This window comes from Oncorhynchus mykiss, chromosome 20, assembly GCF_057628025.1.
Source record: "Oncorhynchus mykiss isolate SJ-2025 chromosome 20, ASM5762802v1, whole genome shotgun sequence".
Classification (NCBI taxonomy): Eukaryota; Metazoa; Chordata; class Actinopteri; order Salmoniformes; family Salmonidae; genus Oncorhynchus; species Oncorhynchus mykiss.
The window spans coordinates 46494566-46509917 of NC_143041.1; the positions used below are offsets into that span (position 1 = coordinate 46494566).

Below are 15352 nucleotides of genomic sequence, written 5' to 3' on the forward strand. Positions count from 1 at the left end.
ATGCTGTGTTGCACGTGTAGCGTAACATTTTACGTGGCATCATTACGTCGTGTGCCTGTGTTATATAGGTAGCTTTGGTTTTTCACATCGGTGTTCATCTAGACATCGGACCGATACTGATGTTAGCATTTTTAGCTAATATCGTCCGATTTCCGATATGTTCACCGATATATCGTTCATCCCTATTGTTAATTACACTGTTAGAAACAAGACTCATTTTTAAACTTGATTTTAAATGTATTTATAAAGCTGTTCTGTAGCCTTTGAAAGACTCCCTTTGAAACTTAATATGAACTCTTACTTCCTTTTCAGGCTGTTTGAGGGCTCTTCCCCAAAGAAGAGGGAGAAACTGAAAACACTTTTGTGCTATTTTCGAAGTGTAATCGAGCAAAGTAAGGTTTTTGTATTATCAAATCAATGTCATTTTATTTTATATTGGTTTCAAACCAAAAGCATTGATGATTTTTGATGTTTCAGAACCTACTGGACTTGTGACGTACACAAGAAAGTGTTTGGATCGGCCTCCAAATTGGAAAAAGTAATGCACTTCATGTGGAATTACTGTCCATTTTTTTATATATATATTTTTTTATTTTATCCAATAATTGTATGGATTTTATCTAAATAAGAACAAGGGGATTTTTTTTTTTTTTTCTGATTTGGTAATCAGGCAAAAAAAATAATATTTTTCTATGTTCCAGCTCCCAGAATCAGCTCACCAAGCTTCACATAACATGTGTAGGAACCATAGAAGACGACGGGCACGGCATGCTGCAGGTAAGATGTACGGAAGAGTTGACATACAACTCTATATGACTAAGTATACGGGGGTTGTGTCCCAAATGGCACCCTATTCCCTATTTAGTGCACTAATTATTTATATTTATTTATTTTTGTTTTGTTTACAAAAGGCCCATAGGCCTCTGGTCAGAAGTAGTGGATGAAATAGGGAATCGGGAGCCATTTTAAATGCACATGTGTTGTGCCGAGAGGGCATGATTTCGTATTCTAGAAGCATCTTGGTGGAGCAGGAGTCTTTACTGTACATGCCAGGGTTCTTCGTTCTATATTCTAAGCCACACATCCAGCCTAGAGGGGCCTCCCTGCCTTTCCCCTCTCTTTTTTATATACTGTGATTGTCAATCACAAGAGTCGACCTCGCGCACGCACTCCTAGCTTTAACTCAGAATGCTTACTGCTACTGAACAGGTCCTTTTGAGGAAGAGGACGGGTGACAACACGTCTGTGGGACTGAGTGTGCGTGCTGGGACTGGGGTCGAGGCCCTGCACTCCCTCTGCTCTCTACCCAGTCCGTTCTCCTCTCTCCCTGTCAGGCCGGGCCCCCTCTACCCAGTCCCTTTCACCTTTTAGTTTGCCTGTGGAGGCTGTGGTTGCCACGGGCTGACAGCTGATGGGTGACATGACCAGATTCAGCTAGGGCCTGGGCTCCCTGCCATCGGAGTGAAGGGCTCTCTGGTGAGGAGGGGCTCTCTGACAGCCTGTCAAAGAAAGACAGCAGACTGCGTGTGCTGCTTCCAAGGGCCCCTCCCACCACTCAACTGACTGACTGGGCCCCCCCAACACGCAACTGACTGACTGGGCCCCCCCACCACCACTCAACTGACTGACTATGTGCCCCCCCACCACGCAACTGACTACGTGCCCCCCCCCACCACCCAACTGACTACGTGCCCCCCCCACCACCCAACTGACTACGTGCCCCCCCGCCACCCAACTGACTACGTGCCCCGCCACCACCCAACTGACTACGTGCCACCCCACCACCCAACTGACTACGTGCCCCCCCACCACCCAACTGACTACGTGCCCCCCCACCACCCAACTGACTGACTACGTGCCCCCCCACCACCCAACTGACTGACTACGTGCCCCCCCACCACCCAACTGACTGACTACGTGCCCCCCCACCACCCAACTGTCTAACTGACTACGTGCCCCCCCACCACCCAACTGTCTGACTGACTGCCCCCTCCCCCACATACCCAACTGTCTGACTAACTACGTTCCCCCCCACCACCCAACTGTCTAACTGACTACGTGCCCCCCCACCACCCAACTGTCTGACTGACCACGTGCCCCCCCCACCACCCAACTGTCTGACTGACTACGTGCCCCCCCACCACCCAACTGACTGACTGACCACGTGCCCCCCCCACCACCCAACTGACTGACTGACTACGTGCCCCCCCCACCACCCAACTGTCTGACTGACTACGTTCCCCCCCACCACCCAACTGTCTGACTGACTACGTTCCCCCCCACCACCCAACTGTCTTAACTGACTACGTGCCCCCCCACCACCCAACTGACTGACTACGTGCCCCCCCACCACCCAACTGACTGACTACGTGCCCCCCACCACCCAACTGACTGACTACGTGCCCCCCCACAACCCAACTTTCTAACTGACTACGTGCCCCCCCACAGCCCAACTGTCTGACTGACTACGTGCCCCCCCACCACCCAACTGTCTGACTGACTACGTGCCCCCCCACCACCCAACTGTCTGACTGACTACGTTCCCCCCACCACCCAACTGTCTGACTGACTACGTTCCCCCCCACCACCCAACTGTCTGACTGACTACGTTCCCCCCCACCACCCAACTGTCTAACTGACTATGTGCCCCCCCACCACCCAACTGACTGACTGACTGACTACGTTCCCCCCCACCACCCAACTGTCTAACTGACTATGTGCCCCCCCACCACCCAACTGTCTGACTGACTACGTTCCCCCCCACCACCCAACTGTCTGACTGACCACGTGCCCCCCCCACCACCCAACTGTCTGACTGACTACGTGCCCCTCTACCATCCAACTGTCTGACTGACTACGTTCCCCCCCACCACCCAACTGTCTGACTGACTACGTTCCCCCCCACCACCCAACTGTCTGACTGACTACGTGCCCCCCCACCACCCAACTGTCTGACTGACTACGTTCCCCCCACCACCCAACTGTCTGACTGACTACGTGCCCCCCCCACCACCCAACTGTCTGACTGACTACGTGCCCCCCCACCACCCAACTGACTGACTGACTACGTGCCCCCCACCACCCAACTGTCTGACTGACCACGTGCCCCCCCCACCACCCAACTGTCTGACTGACTACGTGCCCCCCCACCACCCAACTGACTGACTGACTACGTGCCCCCCCCACCACCCAACTGTCTGACTGACTACGTTCCCCCCCACCACCCAACTGTCTTAACTGACTACGTTCCCCCCCACCACCCAACTGTCTGACTGACTACGTTCCCCCCCACCACCCAACTGTCTTAACTGACTACGTGCCCCCCCACCACCCAACTGACTGACTGACTACGTGCCCCCCCACCACCCAACTGACTGACTGACTACGTGCCCCCCCCACCACCCAACTGTCTGACTGACTACGTGCCCCCCCACCACCCAACTGTCTGACTGACTGCCCCCTCCCCCACATACCCAACTGTCTGACTAACTACGTTCCCCCCCACCACCCAACTGTCTAACTGACTACGTGCCCCCCCACCACCCAACTGTCTGACTGACCACGTGCCCCCCCCACCACCCAACTGTCTGACTGACTACGTGCCCCCCCACCACCCAACTGACTGACTGACTACGTGCCCCCCCACCACCCAACTGACTGACTACGTGCCCCCCACCACCCAACTGACTGACTACGTGCCCCCCCACAACCCAACTTTCTAACTGACTACGTGCCCCCCCACAGCCCAACTGTCTGACTGACTACGTGCCCCCCCACCACCCAACTGTCTGACTGACTACGTGCCCCCCCACCACCCAACTGTCTGACTGACTACGTTCCCCCCACCACCCAACTGTCTGACTGACTACGTTCCCCCCCACCACCCAACTGTCTGACTGACTACGTTCCCCCCCACCACCCAACTGTCTAACTGACTATGTGCCCCCCCACCACCCAACTGACTGACTGACTACGTTCCCCCCCACCACCCAACTGTCTAACTGACTATGTGCCCCCCCACCACCCAACTGTCTGACTGACTACGTTCCCCCCCACCACCCAACTGTCTGACTGACCACGTGCCCCCCCCACCACCCAACTGTCTGACTGACTACGTGCCCCTCTACCATCCAACTGTCTGACTGACTACGTTCCCCCCCACCACCCAACTGTCTGACTGACTACGTTCCCCCCCACCACCCAACTGTCTGACTGACTACGTGCCCCCCCACCACCCAACTGTCTGACTGACTACGTTCCCCCCCACCACCCAACTGTCTGACTGACTACGTGCCCCCCCCACCACCCAACTGTCTGACTGACTACGTGCCCCCCCACCACCCAACTGACTGACTGACCACGTGCCCCCCCACCACCCAACTGTCTAACTGACTACGTGCCCCCCTCTACCACCCAACTGTCTAACTGACTACGTGCCCCCCCACCACCAAAATGTCTAACTGACTACGTGCCCCCCCCACCATCCAACTGTCTGACTGACTGCCCCCTCCCCCACATACCCAACTGTCTGACTAACTACGTTCCCCCCTACCACCCAACTGTCTGACTGACTACGTTCCCCCCCACCACCCAACTGTCTGACTAACTACGTTCCCCCCCACCACCCAACTGTCTGACTAACTACGTTCCCCCCCACCACCCAACTGTCTGACTGACCACGTGCCCCCCCACCACCCAACTGTCTGACTGACTACGTGCCCCCCTACCATCCAACTGTCTGACTGACTATGTTCCCCCCCACCACCCAACTGACTGACTACGTGCCCCCCCACCACCCAACTGTCTGACTGACTACGTTCCCCCCCACCACCCAACTGTCTGACTGACTACGTGCCCCCCCACCACCCAACTGTCTGACTGATTACGTGCCCCCCCACCACCCAACTGTCTAACTGACTACGTGCCCCCCCACAGCCCAACTGTCTGACTAACTACGTGCCCCCCCCACCCAACTGTCTGACTGACTACGTTCCCCCCACCACCCAACTGTCTAACTGACTATGTGCCCCCCCACCACCCAACTGTCTGACTGACTACGTTCCCCCCCACCACCCAACTGTCTAACTGACCACGTGCCCCCCCTCCCCCCACCAAACTGTGTCTGACTGCCTGGGCCTCCCCCCTTACCCACCCAACTGTCTGACTGCCTGCCTGTTCTGCTCATTACTCTGTTCTGCTGTCCATTACTCTGTTCTGCTGTCCATTACTCTGTTCTGCTGTCCATTACTCTGTTCTGCTGTCCATTACTCTGTTCTGCTGTCCATTACTCTGTTCTGTTGTCCATTACTCTGTTCTGCTGTCCATTACTCTGTTCTGCTCTCCATTACTCTGTTCTGCTCTCCATTACTCTTCTGCTGTCCATTACTATGTTCTGCTGTCCATTACTCTGTTCTGCTGGCCGTTACTCTGTTCTGCTGTCCATTACTCTGTTCTGCTGTCCATTACTGTTCTGCTGTCCATTACTCTGTTCTGTTCTGCTGTCCATTACTGTTCTGCTGTCCATTACTCTGTTCTGCTCTCCATTACTCTGTTCTGCTCTCCATTACTCTGTTCTGCTCCGCTCTCCATTACTCTGTTCTGCTCTGTAGGTGGACTTTATCATCTTCTGTCTGATGTATCCTAGCTACTGTACTCGGCTGTCTGATGTATCCTAGCTACTGTACTCGGCTGTATGATGTATCCTAGATACTGTACTCGGCTGTATGATGTGTCCTAGATACTGTACTCGGCTGTCTGATGTATCCTAGATACTGTACTCGGCTGTCTTCTTCATGTGTGCGCTGCCCTGCTCTCTCTCTCTCTCTCTCTCCGCAGGTGGACTTTGCCAACCGGTTTGTGGGCGGAGGGGTCACCGGATCGGGTCTGGTTCAGGAAGAGATTCGCTTCCTGATTAACCCTGAACTCATCGTCTCTCGCCTCTTCACTGAAGCCCTGCTGCAGAATGAGTGTCTCATCGTCACAGGTCAGACAATCCCCACTAGTGTCTGCTCTAGTCACCATACAGAAATTAAAGATCACAGAAATATTTCAGAGGCACACACAAAAAAAATCTTATTTCTCTCAAATGTTGTGCACACATTGGTGTACATCCCTGTTAGTGAGCATTTTATCCTTTGCCAAGATAATCCATCCACCTGACAGGTGTGACACATCAAGGACCTGATGAAACAGCATGATCATTTCACAGGTGCACCTTGTGCTGGGGACAATAAAAGGCCACTCTAAAATGTGCAGTTTTGCCATACAACACAATGCCACAGATGTCTGGTGTTTTGAGGGAGCGTGCATTTGTCATGCTGACTGCAGGAATGTCCACCAGAGCTGTTGCCAGAGAATTGTCCCATGGTGGTGGTGGGGTTATGTTATGGGAAGGCATAAGCTACAGACAACGAACACAATTGCATTTTATCGATGAGATAAAGAGATACCGTGACAGAGATACCGTGACGAGATCCTGAGGCCCATTTATTTTATTTTTTTAAAGGTATTTGTGACCAACAGATGCATATCTGTATTCCCAGTCATGTGAAATCCATAGATTAGGACCTAATGATTTTATTTATATTCACTGACTTCCTTATTTGAACTCTAACTGTTCCATGCGTTGATATTTGTGTTCGGTATAATTTGGTGGACAAGAATCTGTTGAGAAATCTAAGAGAGCAGAGCCACATAGACATTGCATCTACATTTGGCTGGCCTGGGTACTGTGTAATGCTGTGGGGACCCCTCATCTGAAGGAGTAAATAAGGCCAGGACATATGACTGGTAACTCCCAGCAGGGTTTGCTGTAAATGACAGAACCCTTCAGTCCAAACCTGTAAGGTACCTCCTTACAGCGCCAGCCAGCAGGACCTACTGCTGTGACAATCACTTCCTTGGAGTTGTCAACCTCTCCCTGTTATTTCCTCTGATTGGCTCTTCCTGAGATCGGCCCAATCAGCGGCTGGTTAGTGGTTAGTAGCAGATAGGACTGTTGATTGCTCTGTCTGTCTGTGTCTGGGGTAATTACTGGATTACATCAAGTGCTTGAACTTTGTAGCTCTGATGGACAAATAAACTAACAAAAACAAACAAGGATTTATTTACCAGAAATGTTACAATCAATATATCCATGTTTTATAAGGCGTTGCTTAACTTTGCCACACAAGCTTAATTATTTTGAACCTGAACATTCATATGTTTGACCAGTGAAAACCGAACGGAAATACAGTGAGCTCCAAACGTATTGGGCCATTTGTTGTTGTTTTGCCTCTGTACTCCAGCACTTTGGATTTGGAATGATACAACAGCTATGAAGTTAATGTGTAGACTGTCAGCTGTAATTATAGGGTATGTTCATTCATATCGGGTGAACCGTTTAGGAGTTACAGCACTTATTGTACGTAGTCCCCCCCCCCCCCCCCCCATTTGAGGGGACCAAAAGTATTGGGACAAATTCACTTGTGTGTATTAAAGTAGTCTAGAGTTTAGTATTTACATTATTTATACAAGCTTCTGATTCTTTTGGATGCGTCTGCTGTTCATTTAGCTTGTGTTTCAGATCGTCTGGTACCCCAAAATAAATTAATGGTCAATAATTAGTGTTATTTTGGAGTCACTTTTTTATTGTAAATAGGAATAGAATATGTCTCTAAACACTTCAACATTAATGTGGATGCTACCATGAGTAATGATAGTTCTGAGTGAATCATGAGTAATGATGAGTGGGAAAGTTTGATAAACCTCTGCAGCTTCACAAAGCGTTTATAAGGGGTGTGGGGGGGGGGGGGGGGGGTGGGTCATGTCTGAATGCATTTTGAATAACTGAATTGAATGGAAAGGCTGCATGCAAGGACAAAAGGTGGCTAGCGCTCGCTCTCTTCAGCCTAGTGAACTCTGGCAGAGATGTGTTTTAGCCCCGGGCGCACACTGGCTGTCTGAACGAGGCCACTAAAACGCGTCTCGGGCCTGCTTAAGCAAGCGTTAACACTGTAAGTTAAGTAAGTTAGTTGAATGAAAATAGTATGATCAGATAGGTAGATTTTTTTATTTTTAGGTATTTTTATGGCACAGTTTCACTCCTATTCAAATCAGTGAGAGCACAGATCCCGTCAGTTATTTTAAATGACATTTTAGACTGAAACATCATTTTTAAAATATATAGATATTTTCTTTTATACTATTTTTATTGTGTCTTGCCTAGAAATACAGTATAACCAAAACATTAAAAAAAAACTGGCTTTAAACTCAAATAAAAGGACTGAGTCCTCCATATATATTTCTTAAATATATGGTTTGCAGCTGCTAGAAGCCATTGTCCGTTATTCTGCAGGCTGATCTCTCATAGCTCTTCTTAGATGTGAACCCGCCTGTCCCAACAAGGAGAGGAGAGGGATGACCGGCGTGATTAGTGAGTTGTTGACGAAGGAGAGAGAGGGGGATTCAGCCTACGGTGTGTACGTGCGTAGGCTGATTTGTGAGGCTGTCTGGTTGATATCACACTGTGACGATTCCCTTTCTCTCTCTTCATCAGCCACCTCTCAACAGGCACAATCAGCTAACAAACACGTAGACACACAAACACTCCGTCTTCAACAGTGTTTTCCCAAACTCGGTCCTCTGGACCCCAAGAGGTCCACGTTTGGTTTTTTTACCCCCTAGCACTACACAGCTGATTCATAATCAATAATCAATCAAGCTTGTCTACATCTCCCCTTTCTTAAAAAGACACTGTTGTAAAAAGAGAATTTGTTGAGTTTTTTTTTTTTTTTTTTTCGCAGACTTTGTAGCTGTGGTATCTAGTGGGAACCTTTTAGCACAGCAGACTACAGTGCCTTCTTGCCGTGGGCTCCAAACGAAAGAGAAAATCATACCTGCTCTAATTGTGTAGTACCTCGTCTGTTCTCCTTTTTTGTTTCGTCAACTTTTCGGCATGTTCTCTGTGAAGTAAGCTACGTGTGTTTTGTAACTTTTTCTACCTTGGCTTATGCTAGCACACTAGCTGACGGACATCTGGAATCTAACTATTTTTGAATTCCCTGACTCTTCATCGGCCGATGAAGCATCTGCCTCCCCCTAGCTTTGATAACTAACTCAGTCTGCACGCTTTAAATGTTTTTGCCATCAATCAATCTGTCCCTGCTCTCTCTGCTTTGATTTGTGGTTACGTTTTAGTAGTTCTAGCTGTTCTCCAGTAGTTGGGCTCTAGCTTGCCGACCATAACCGTGGTGGTTGGCTAGGCTAGTAGTTAGTTGGCTAAATAGCTAACGTTAGCTGGATAGCTAGCTTGCTGGCTAAGATAACTGCGTATAGCTAACATTCTTTGGTTTCCAAAACTTTGGTTTACTTTAATGTAGCTGTAAGCTAGGTGTTGATAGCAACTGGCTGACTCGTGTAGTGCTAACGTAAAGCTAGTAGTCTAGTAGGGCAAACATTAGCATGCTAATTGGCTAGCAACCTTGCAAGTAGATTTGTATACATTCATTCATAAAGTATTTGCTTGTAAGTCAGCAGAACAGGTATTTTTTTTTTTAAACAGTGGTCATAAGTGCAAATAATTTGCTTTAATTTGAAGGTATACATGTGAAGGTATTTATGTTGGGAGTTTGACATTCTAGGGGAATAGACTGGCTCACATCATCTCCCGGAAAAGCTTTTTTCCGACACGACTCACTGTTCGGGAATTCTGATCCGTTTTATGTGATACCTCCTCAAATAGAAAAGAGAGGTGTATAACTTTGCATTGAGACTTTTGACGTGTATACTAATGCAGATCCATAATGTTAGTCGTGGTAACATTTTTGCTAGCTACCCATGTAACATCACACAGGTTAGTTTTCTCAGAGGGAATTGTTTGCACTCTGTTCGGCGTCACGTCATTCCTGGTCAGCGGGATAACCATCGGTGACTCATCTGCTTTCCCCTGTCACAGCACAGCCCGGCCAGGCAATCAAGGCTAATTCAATTAGGCCTGGGCACTTTGGCAAATTTCAATGGGGGAGGTAATATCCATTAACCCCCCCTCCCCCCCCCCATGTCAAGACGTATCACTGGGGAATATGATTTAATACCACCGGCCCGTCCGTCCGGCCCGCAATGATACAACAAAATGCTGGTGGTGGTGGTGGCACAGGAAAAGGTTTAATAAGGATGATGGAATGGGAGAGTCCATTAGTGGAACAGGGTCTTGGGCAGGTCTTTCTGCTCGGAGGTCATGAATTCTAGTACTGCTGTAATAACATTAAGTGATTTAAGTGGGGAGGGGAAGGAAGGGAGGGAGGGGAGGGATGAGGGGAAAGAGGAGAGGGGAGGGAGGGATGGGGAGGGATGAGGGGAAAGAGGAGAGGCGAGGTAGGTAGGGCTAAGGGGAGGGAGTGGAAAGAGGAGAGGAAAGGGAGGGAGGTAGGGGTAAGGGGAGGGAGGGGAAAGAAGAGAGGGGAGGGAGGTAATTAGGGGTGAGGGGAGGGAAAGAGGAGAGGGAGGGGAGGGATGAGGGGAGAGGCTAGTGGAGGGGGGAGGAGAGAAAGGCTAGTGGAGGGGAGAGTGGATCTGTGCGGGGTCGGGACAAGGAGTGGTGAGGAGGGAGGCTGAAGGTTACTCCTCTCTGAGGTGACCTGTCCTCTCTCTGTCCCTGGCTGGCTGGCTGGTGGAGAGGGTTAGAATGCTGATTGGCTGGCTGGTGGAGAGGGTTAGAATGCTGATTGGCTGGCTGGTGGAGAGGGTTAGAATGCTGATTGGCTGGCTGGTGGAGAGGGTTAGAATGCTGATTGGCTGGCTGGTGGAGAGGGTTAGAATGCTGATTGGCTGGCTGGTGGAGAGGGTTAGAATGCTGATTGGCTGGCTGGTGGAGAGGGTTAGAATGTTGATTGGGTGGCTGGTGAAGAGGGTTAGAATGCTGATTGGCTGGCTGGTGGAGAGGGTTAGAATGCTGATTGGCTGGCTGGTGGAGAGGGTTAGAATGCTGATTGGCTGGCTGGTGGAGAGGGTTAGAATGCTGATTGGGTGGCTGGTGGAGAGGGTTAGTTTGGTGATTGGGTGGGCGGAGCTAGAAAACTCTAGATGCTTGTGAGTTCCTGGAAGGAGTGTCCCACTTCCATATCGTTCACTGATATGGCCTGGGTTGTGTCCCACTTCCACAGCGTTCACTGATATGGCCTGGGTTGTGTCCCACTTCCACAGCGTTCACTGATATGGCCTGGGTTGTGTCCCACTTCCACAGCGTTCACTGATATGGCCTGGGTTGTGTCCCACTTCCACAGCGTTCACTGATATGTCCTGGGTTGTGTCCCAAATGGCAACCTACAGGGAATACAGTGCCATTATTACAGACTGAGTGAACAAAACATTAGGAACACCTTCCTAATCTAGAGTTGCACCCCGTTTGGCCCTCAGAACAGCTTCAATTTTGTTGGGGCATGAATGACAGTAACCTTGTAGCGGTATTTATTTCCTCCTTCCTTACTGCTCATGCGCTCTTAAAGTGGCAGCGCACGGTGAAGTTGGCTCCGTGCAGATTTCGCCACAACCCTCTCGAGGGAAATCATCACCACTTGTCCAGTTGTCCTTTTGACAAAGCTGCAGGTTTCATTTGTCTCTGACCTTTCTCTGCCCCGCCCACCTGACCAGTCCTCAACAAATTAGAGACTGTGTATTTGTCGGAAACAATTCATGCTGAGACCTGGGCGTATTAATGCATCAAAGCATTGAAGTGAATGAAATTCCTAATCAACAGTCAGTCCAGGGCCTCTAGTCTGGTCTGTGGTCTATCGAAATGATCTTTCAGATGTTTAAAACAACTTTGTGTGGCTATAAGAGGGAGGGAAACGACTGGCTTTATAAAGACTTCCAAGTCTTGCTCCGGTGAAATGGGTCAAATGCCCAACCATTGGCTTTCCAGAGAATCCAAACATTTGTTTAGTCTGAATAAGAACCTTTGGTCGTCCTCTTCCGTGGATCAAATCAAAATCAAATCAAATCAAATTTATTTATATAGCCCTTCGTACATCAGCTGATATCTCAAAGTGCTGTACAGAAACCCAGCCTAAAACCCCAAACAGCAAGCAATGCAGGTGTAGAAGCACGGTGGCTAGGAAAAACTCCCTAGAAAGGCCAAAACCTAGGAAGAAACCTAGAGAGGAACCAGGCTATGTGGGGTGGCCAGTCCTCTTCTGGCTGTGCCGGGTGGAGATTATAACAGAACATGGTCAAGATGTTCAAATGTTCATAAATGACCAGCATGGTCGAATAATAATAAGGCAGAACAGTTGAAACTGGAGCAGCAGCACAGTCAGGTGGACTGGGGACAGCAAGGAGTCATCATGTCAGGTATTCCTGGGGCATGGTCCTAGGGCTCAGGTCCTCCGAGAGAGAGAAAGAAAGAGAGAATTAGAGAGAGCATATGTGGGATGGCCAGTCCTCTTCTGGCTGTGTCGGGTGGAGATTATAACAGAACATGGCCAAGATGTTCAAATGTTCATAAATGACCAGCATGGTCGAATAATAATAAGGCAGAATAGTTGAAACTGGAGCAGCATCACGGTCAGGTGGACTGGGGACAGCACGGAGTCATCATGTCAGGTATTCCTGGGGCATGGTCCTAGGGCTCAGGTCCCCCGAGAGAGAGAAAGAGAGAATTAGAGAACGCACACTTAGATTCACACAGGACACCGAATAGGACAGGATAGGTACTCCAGATATAACAAACTGACCCTAGCCCCCCGACACATAAACTACTGCAGCACAAATACTGGAGGCTGAGACAGGAGGGGTCAGGAGACACTGTTGCCCCATCCGAGGACACCCCCGGACAGGGCCAAACAGGAAGGATATAACCCCACCCACTTTGCCAAAGCACAGCCCCCACACCACTAGAGGGATATCTTCAACCACCAACTTACCATCCTGCTCTGTCAATATCACTTCCCCCTTCAATGGACGGTGTTTCAGTCAGAAGGACACCGTTCAGCATCATTCTGATGGTCTACCTGTGATTGTCCACCGGTGATGGTCCACTGGTGATGGTCAAGTGTAAAATGTCTGTCTGCGTCCTGCAGTGCATGAATGAAAGTGTTATCTCTCTCTTTCATTTAACCTTTATTGAACTAGGCACGTCGGTTAAGAACAAACTCTTATTTTCAATGACGGCCCACCGGGGAACAGTGGGGTTAACTGCCTTATTCAGGGGCAGAACTACAGATTGTTACCATGTCAGCTCGGGGGTTCGATCCAGCAACCTTTCGGGTTACTGGCCCAACGCTCTGACTACTAGTCTATCTGCCGTCCCAAATGGCACCCTATTCCCTATTCCCTATTCCCTTTTCTCTATTCCCTATTCCCTTTTCTCTATTCCCTTTTCTCTATTCCCTATTCCCTTTTACCTATTCCCTATTCCCTATTCCCTATTCCCTTTTCTCTATTCCCTATTCCCTATTCCTTTTTCCCTATTCCCTATTCCCTTTTCCCTATTCCCTTTTCTCTATTCCCTATTCCCTATTCCTTTTTCCCTATTCCCTATTCCCTTTTCCCTATTCCCTTTTCCCTATTCCCTATTCACTATTCCCTTTTCCCTATTCACTATTCCCTTTTCCCTATTCCATTTTCCCTATTCCCTTTTCCCTATTCCCTATTCACTATTCCCTATTCACTATTCCCTTTTCCCTATTCCCTATTCACTATTCCCTTTTCCCTATTCCCTATTCCCCTTTCCCTATTCCCTATTCACTATTCCCTTTTCCCTATTCACTATTCCCTATTCACTTTTCCCTATTCCCTATCACTATTCCTTTCCCTATTCCCTATTCCCTTTTCCCTATTCACTATTCCCTATTCCCTTTTCCCTATTCCCTATTCACTTTTCCCTATTCCCTTTTCCCTATTCCCTATTCCCTATTCACTATTCCCTATTCCCTTTTCCCTATTCCCTATTCCATTTTTCCTATTCCCTATTCACTATTCCCTATTCCCTTTTCCCTATTCCCTATTCACTATTCCCTATTCACTATTCCCTTTTCCTTATTCACTATTCCCTATTCCCTATTCCCTTTTACCTATTCCCTATTCACTTTTCCCTATTCCCTATTCCCTATTCCCTATTCCCTATTCCCTTTTCCCTATTCCATTTTTCCTATTCACTATTCCCTATTCCCTATTCCCTTTTCCCTATTCCCTATTCCCTTTTACCTATTCACTATTCCCTATTCCCTATTCCCTTTTCCCTATTCCCTTTTCCCTATTCCCTTTCCCTATTCCCTATTCCCTATTCACTATTCCCTATTCCCTATTCTCTATTCCCTTTTCCCTATTCACTATTCCCTTTTCCCTATTCCCTATTCCCTATTCCCTTTTCCCTATTCCCTATTCCCTTTTCCCTTTTCCCTATTCCCTATTCCCTGTTCCCTTTTCCCTATTCCCTTTTCCCTATTCACTATTCCCTATTCCGTTTTCCCTATTCCCTATTCCCTTTTACCTATTCCCTTTTCCCTATTCTCTATTCCCTATTCCCTTTTCCCTATTCCCTATTCCCTTTTCCCTATTCCCTATTCACTATTCCCTTTTCCCTATTCCCTTTTCCCTATTCCCTTTTCCCTATTCCCTATTCCCTATTCCCTATTCCCTTTTACCTATTCCCTTTTCCCTATTCCCTTTTCCCTATTCCCTATTCCCTTTTCCCTATTCCCTTTTACCTATTCCCTTTTACCTATTCCCTATTCCCTTTTCCTTTTCCCTATTTTCTATTCCCTATTCCCTATTCCCTTTTCCCTATTCCCTATTCCCTATTCCCTTTTACCTATTCCCTTTTCCCTTTTCCCTATTCTCTATTCCCTATTCCCTTTTCCCTATTCTCTATTCCCTATTCCCTATTCCCTATTCACTATTCCCTATTCCCTTTTCCCTATTCCCTTTTACCTATTCCCTATTCCCTATTCACTATTCCCTATTCCCTTTTCCCTATTCCCTTTTACCTATTCCCTTTTCCCTTTTCCCTTTTCCCTATTCCCTATTCCCTATTCCCTTTTCCCTATTCTCTATTCCCTATTCCCTTTTCCCTATTCCCTATTCCCTATTCACTATTCCCTTTTCCCTATTCCCTTTTCCCTTTTCCCTATTCCCTATTCCATATTCCCTATTCCCTATTCCCTTTTACCTATTCCCTATTCCCTTTTCCCTATTCCCTTTTACCTATTCTCTATTCCCTTTTCCCTATTCCCTTTTCCCTATTCCCTTTTACCTATTTCCTATTCCCTTTTCCCTATTCCCTATTCCCTTTTACCTATTCCCTTTTCCCTATTCCCTTTTCCCTATTCCCTTTTACCTATTCTCTATTCCCTTTTCCCTTTTACCTATTCCCTAT

General features: G+C 48.3%; 1 protein-coding gene and 1 long non-coding RNA gene across 3 annotated transcripts in view; both read left to right on the forward strand.

Moving 5' to 3' along the window:
• Nucleotides 1-15352, forward strand: part of LOC118942075 (uncharacterized) — a 784985-nt gene that overhangs the window by 201173 nt on the left and 568460 nt on the right. The window lies entirely within an intron of this gene.
• Nucleotides 1-15352, forward strand: part of parga (poly (ADP-ribose) glycohydrolase a) — a 96022-nt gene that overhangs the window by 48597 nt on the left and 32073 nt on the right. For both annotated transcript variants that reach the window (XM_090211955.1, XM_090211956.1), the window contains 4 exons: nucleotides 313-392; nucleotides 478-538; nucleotides 702-777; nucleotides 5836-5983. In XM_090211955.1, the coding sequence (XP_090068081.1) occupies nucleotides 313-392; nucleotides 478-538; nucleotides 702-777; nucleotides 5836-5983 (365 nt within the window). The remainder of the gene's footprint in view (nucleotides 1-312; nucleotides 393-477; nucleotides 539-701; nucleotides 778-5835; nucleotides 5984-15352) is intronic.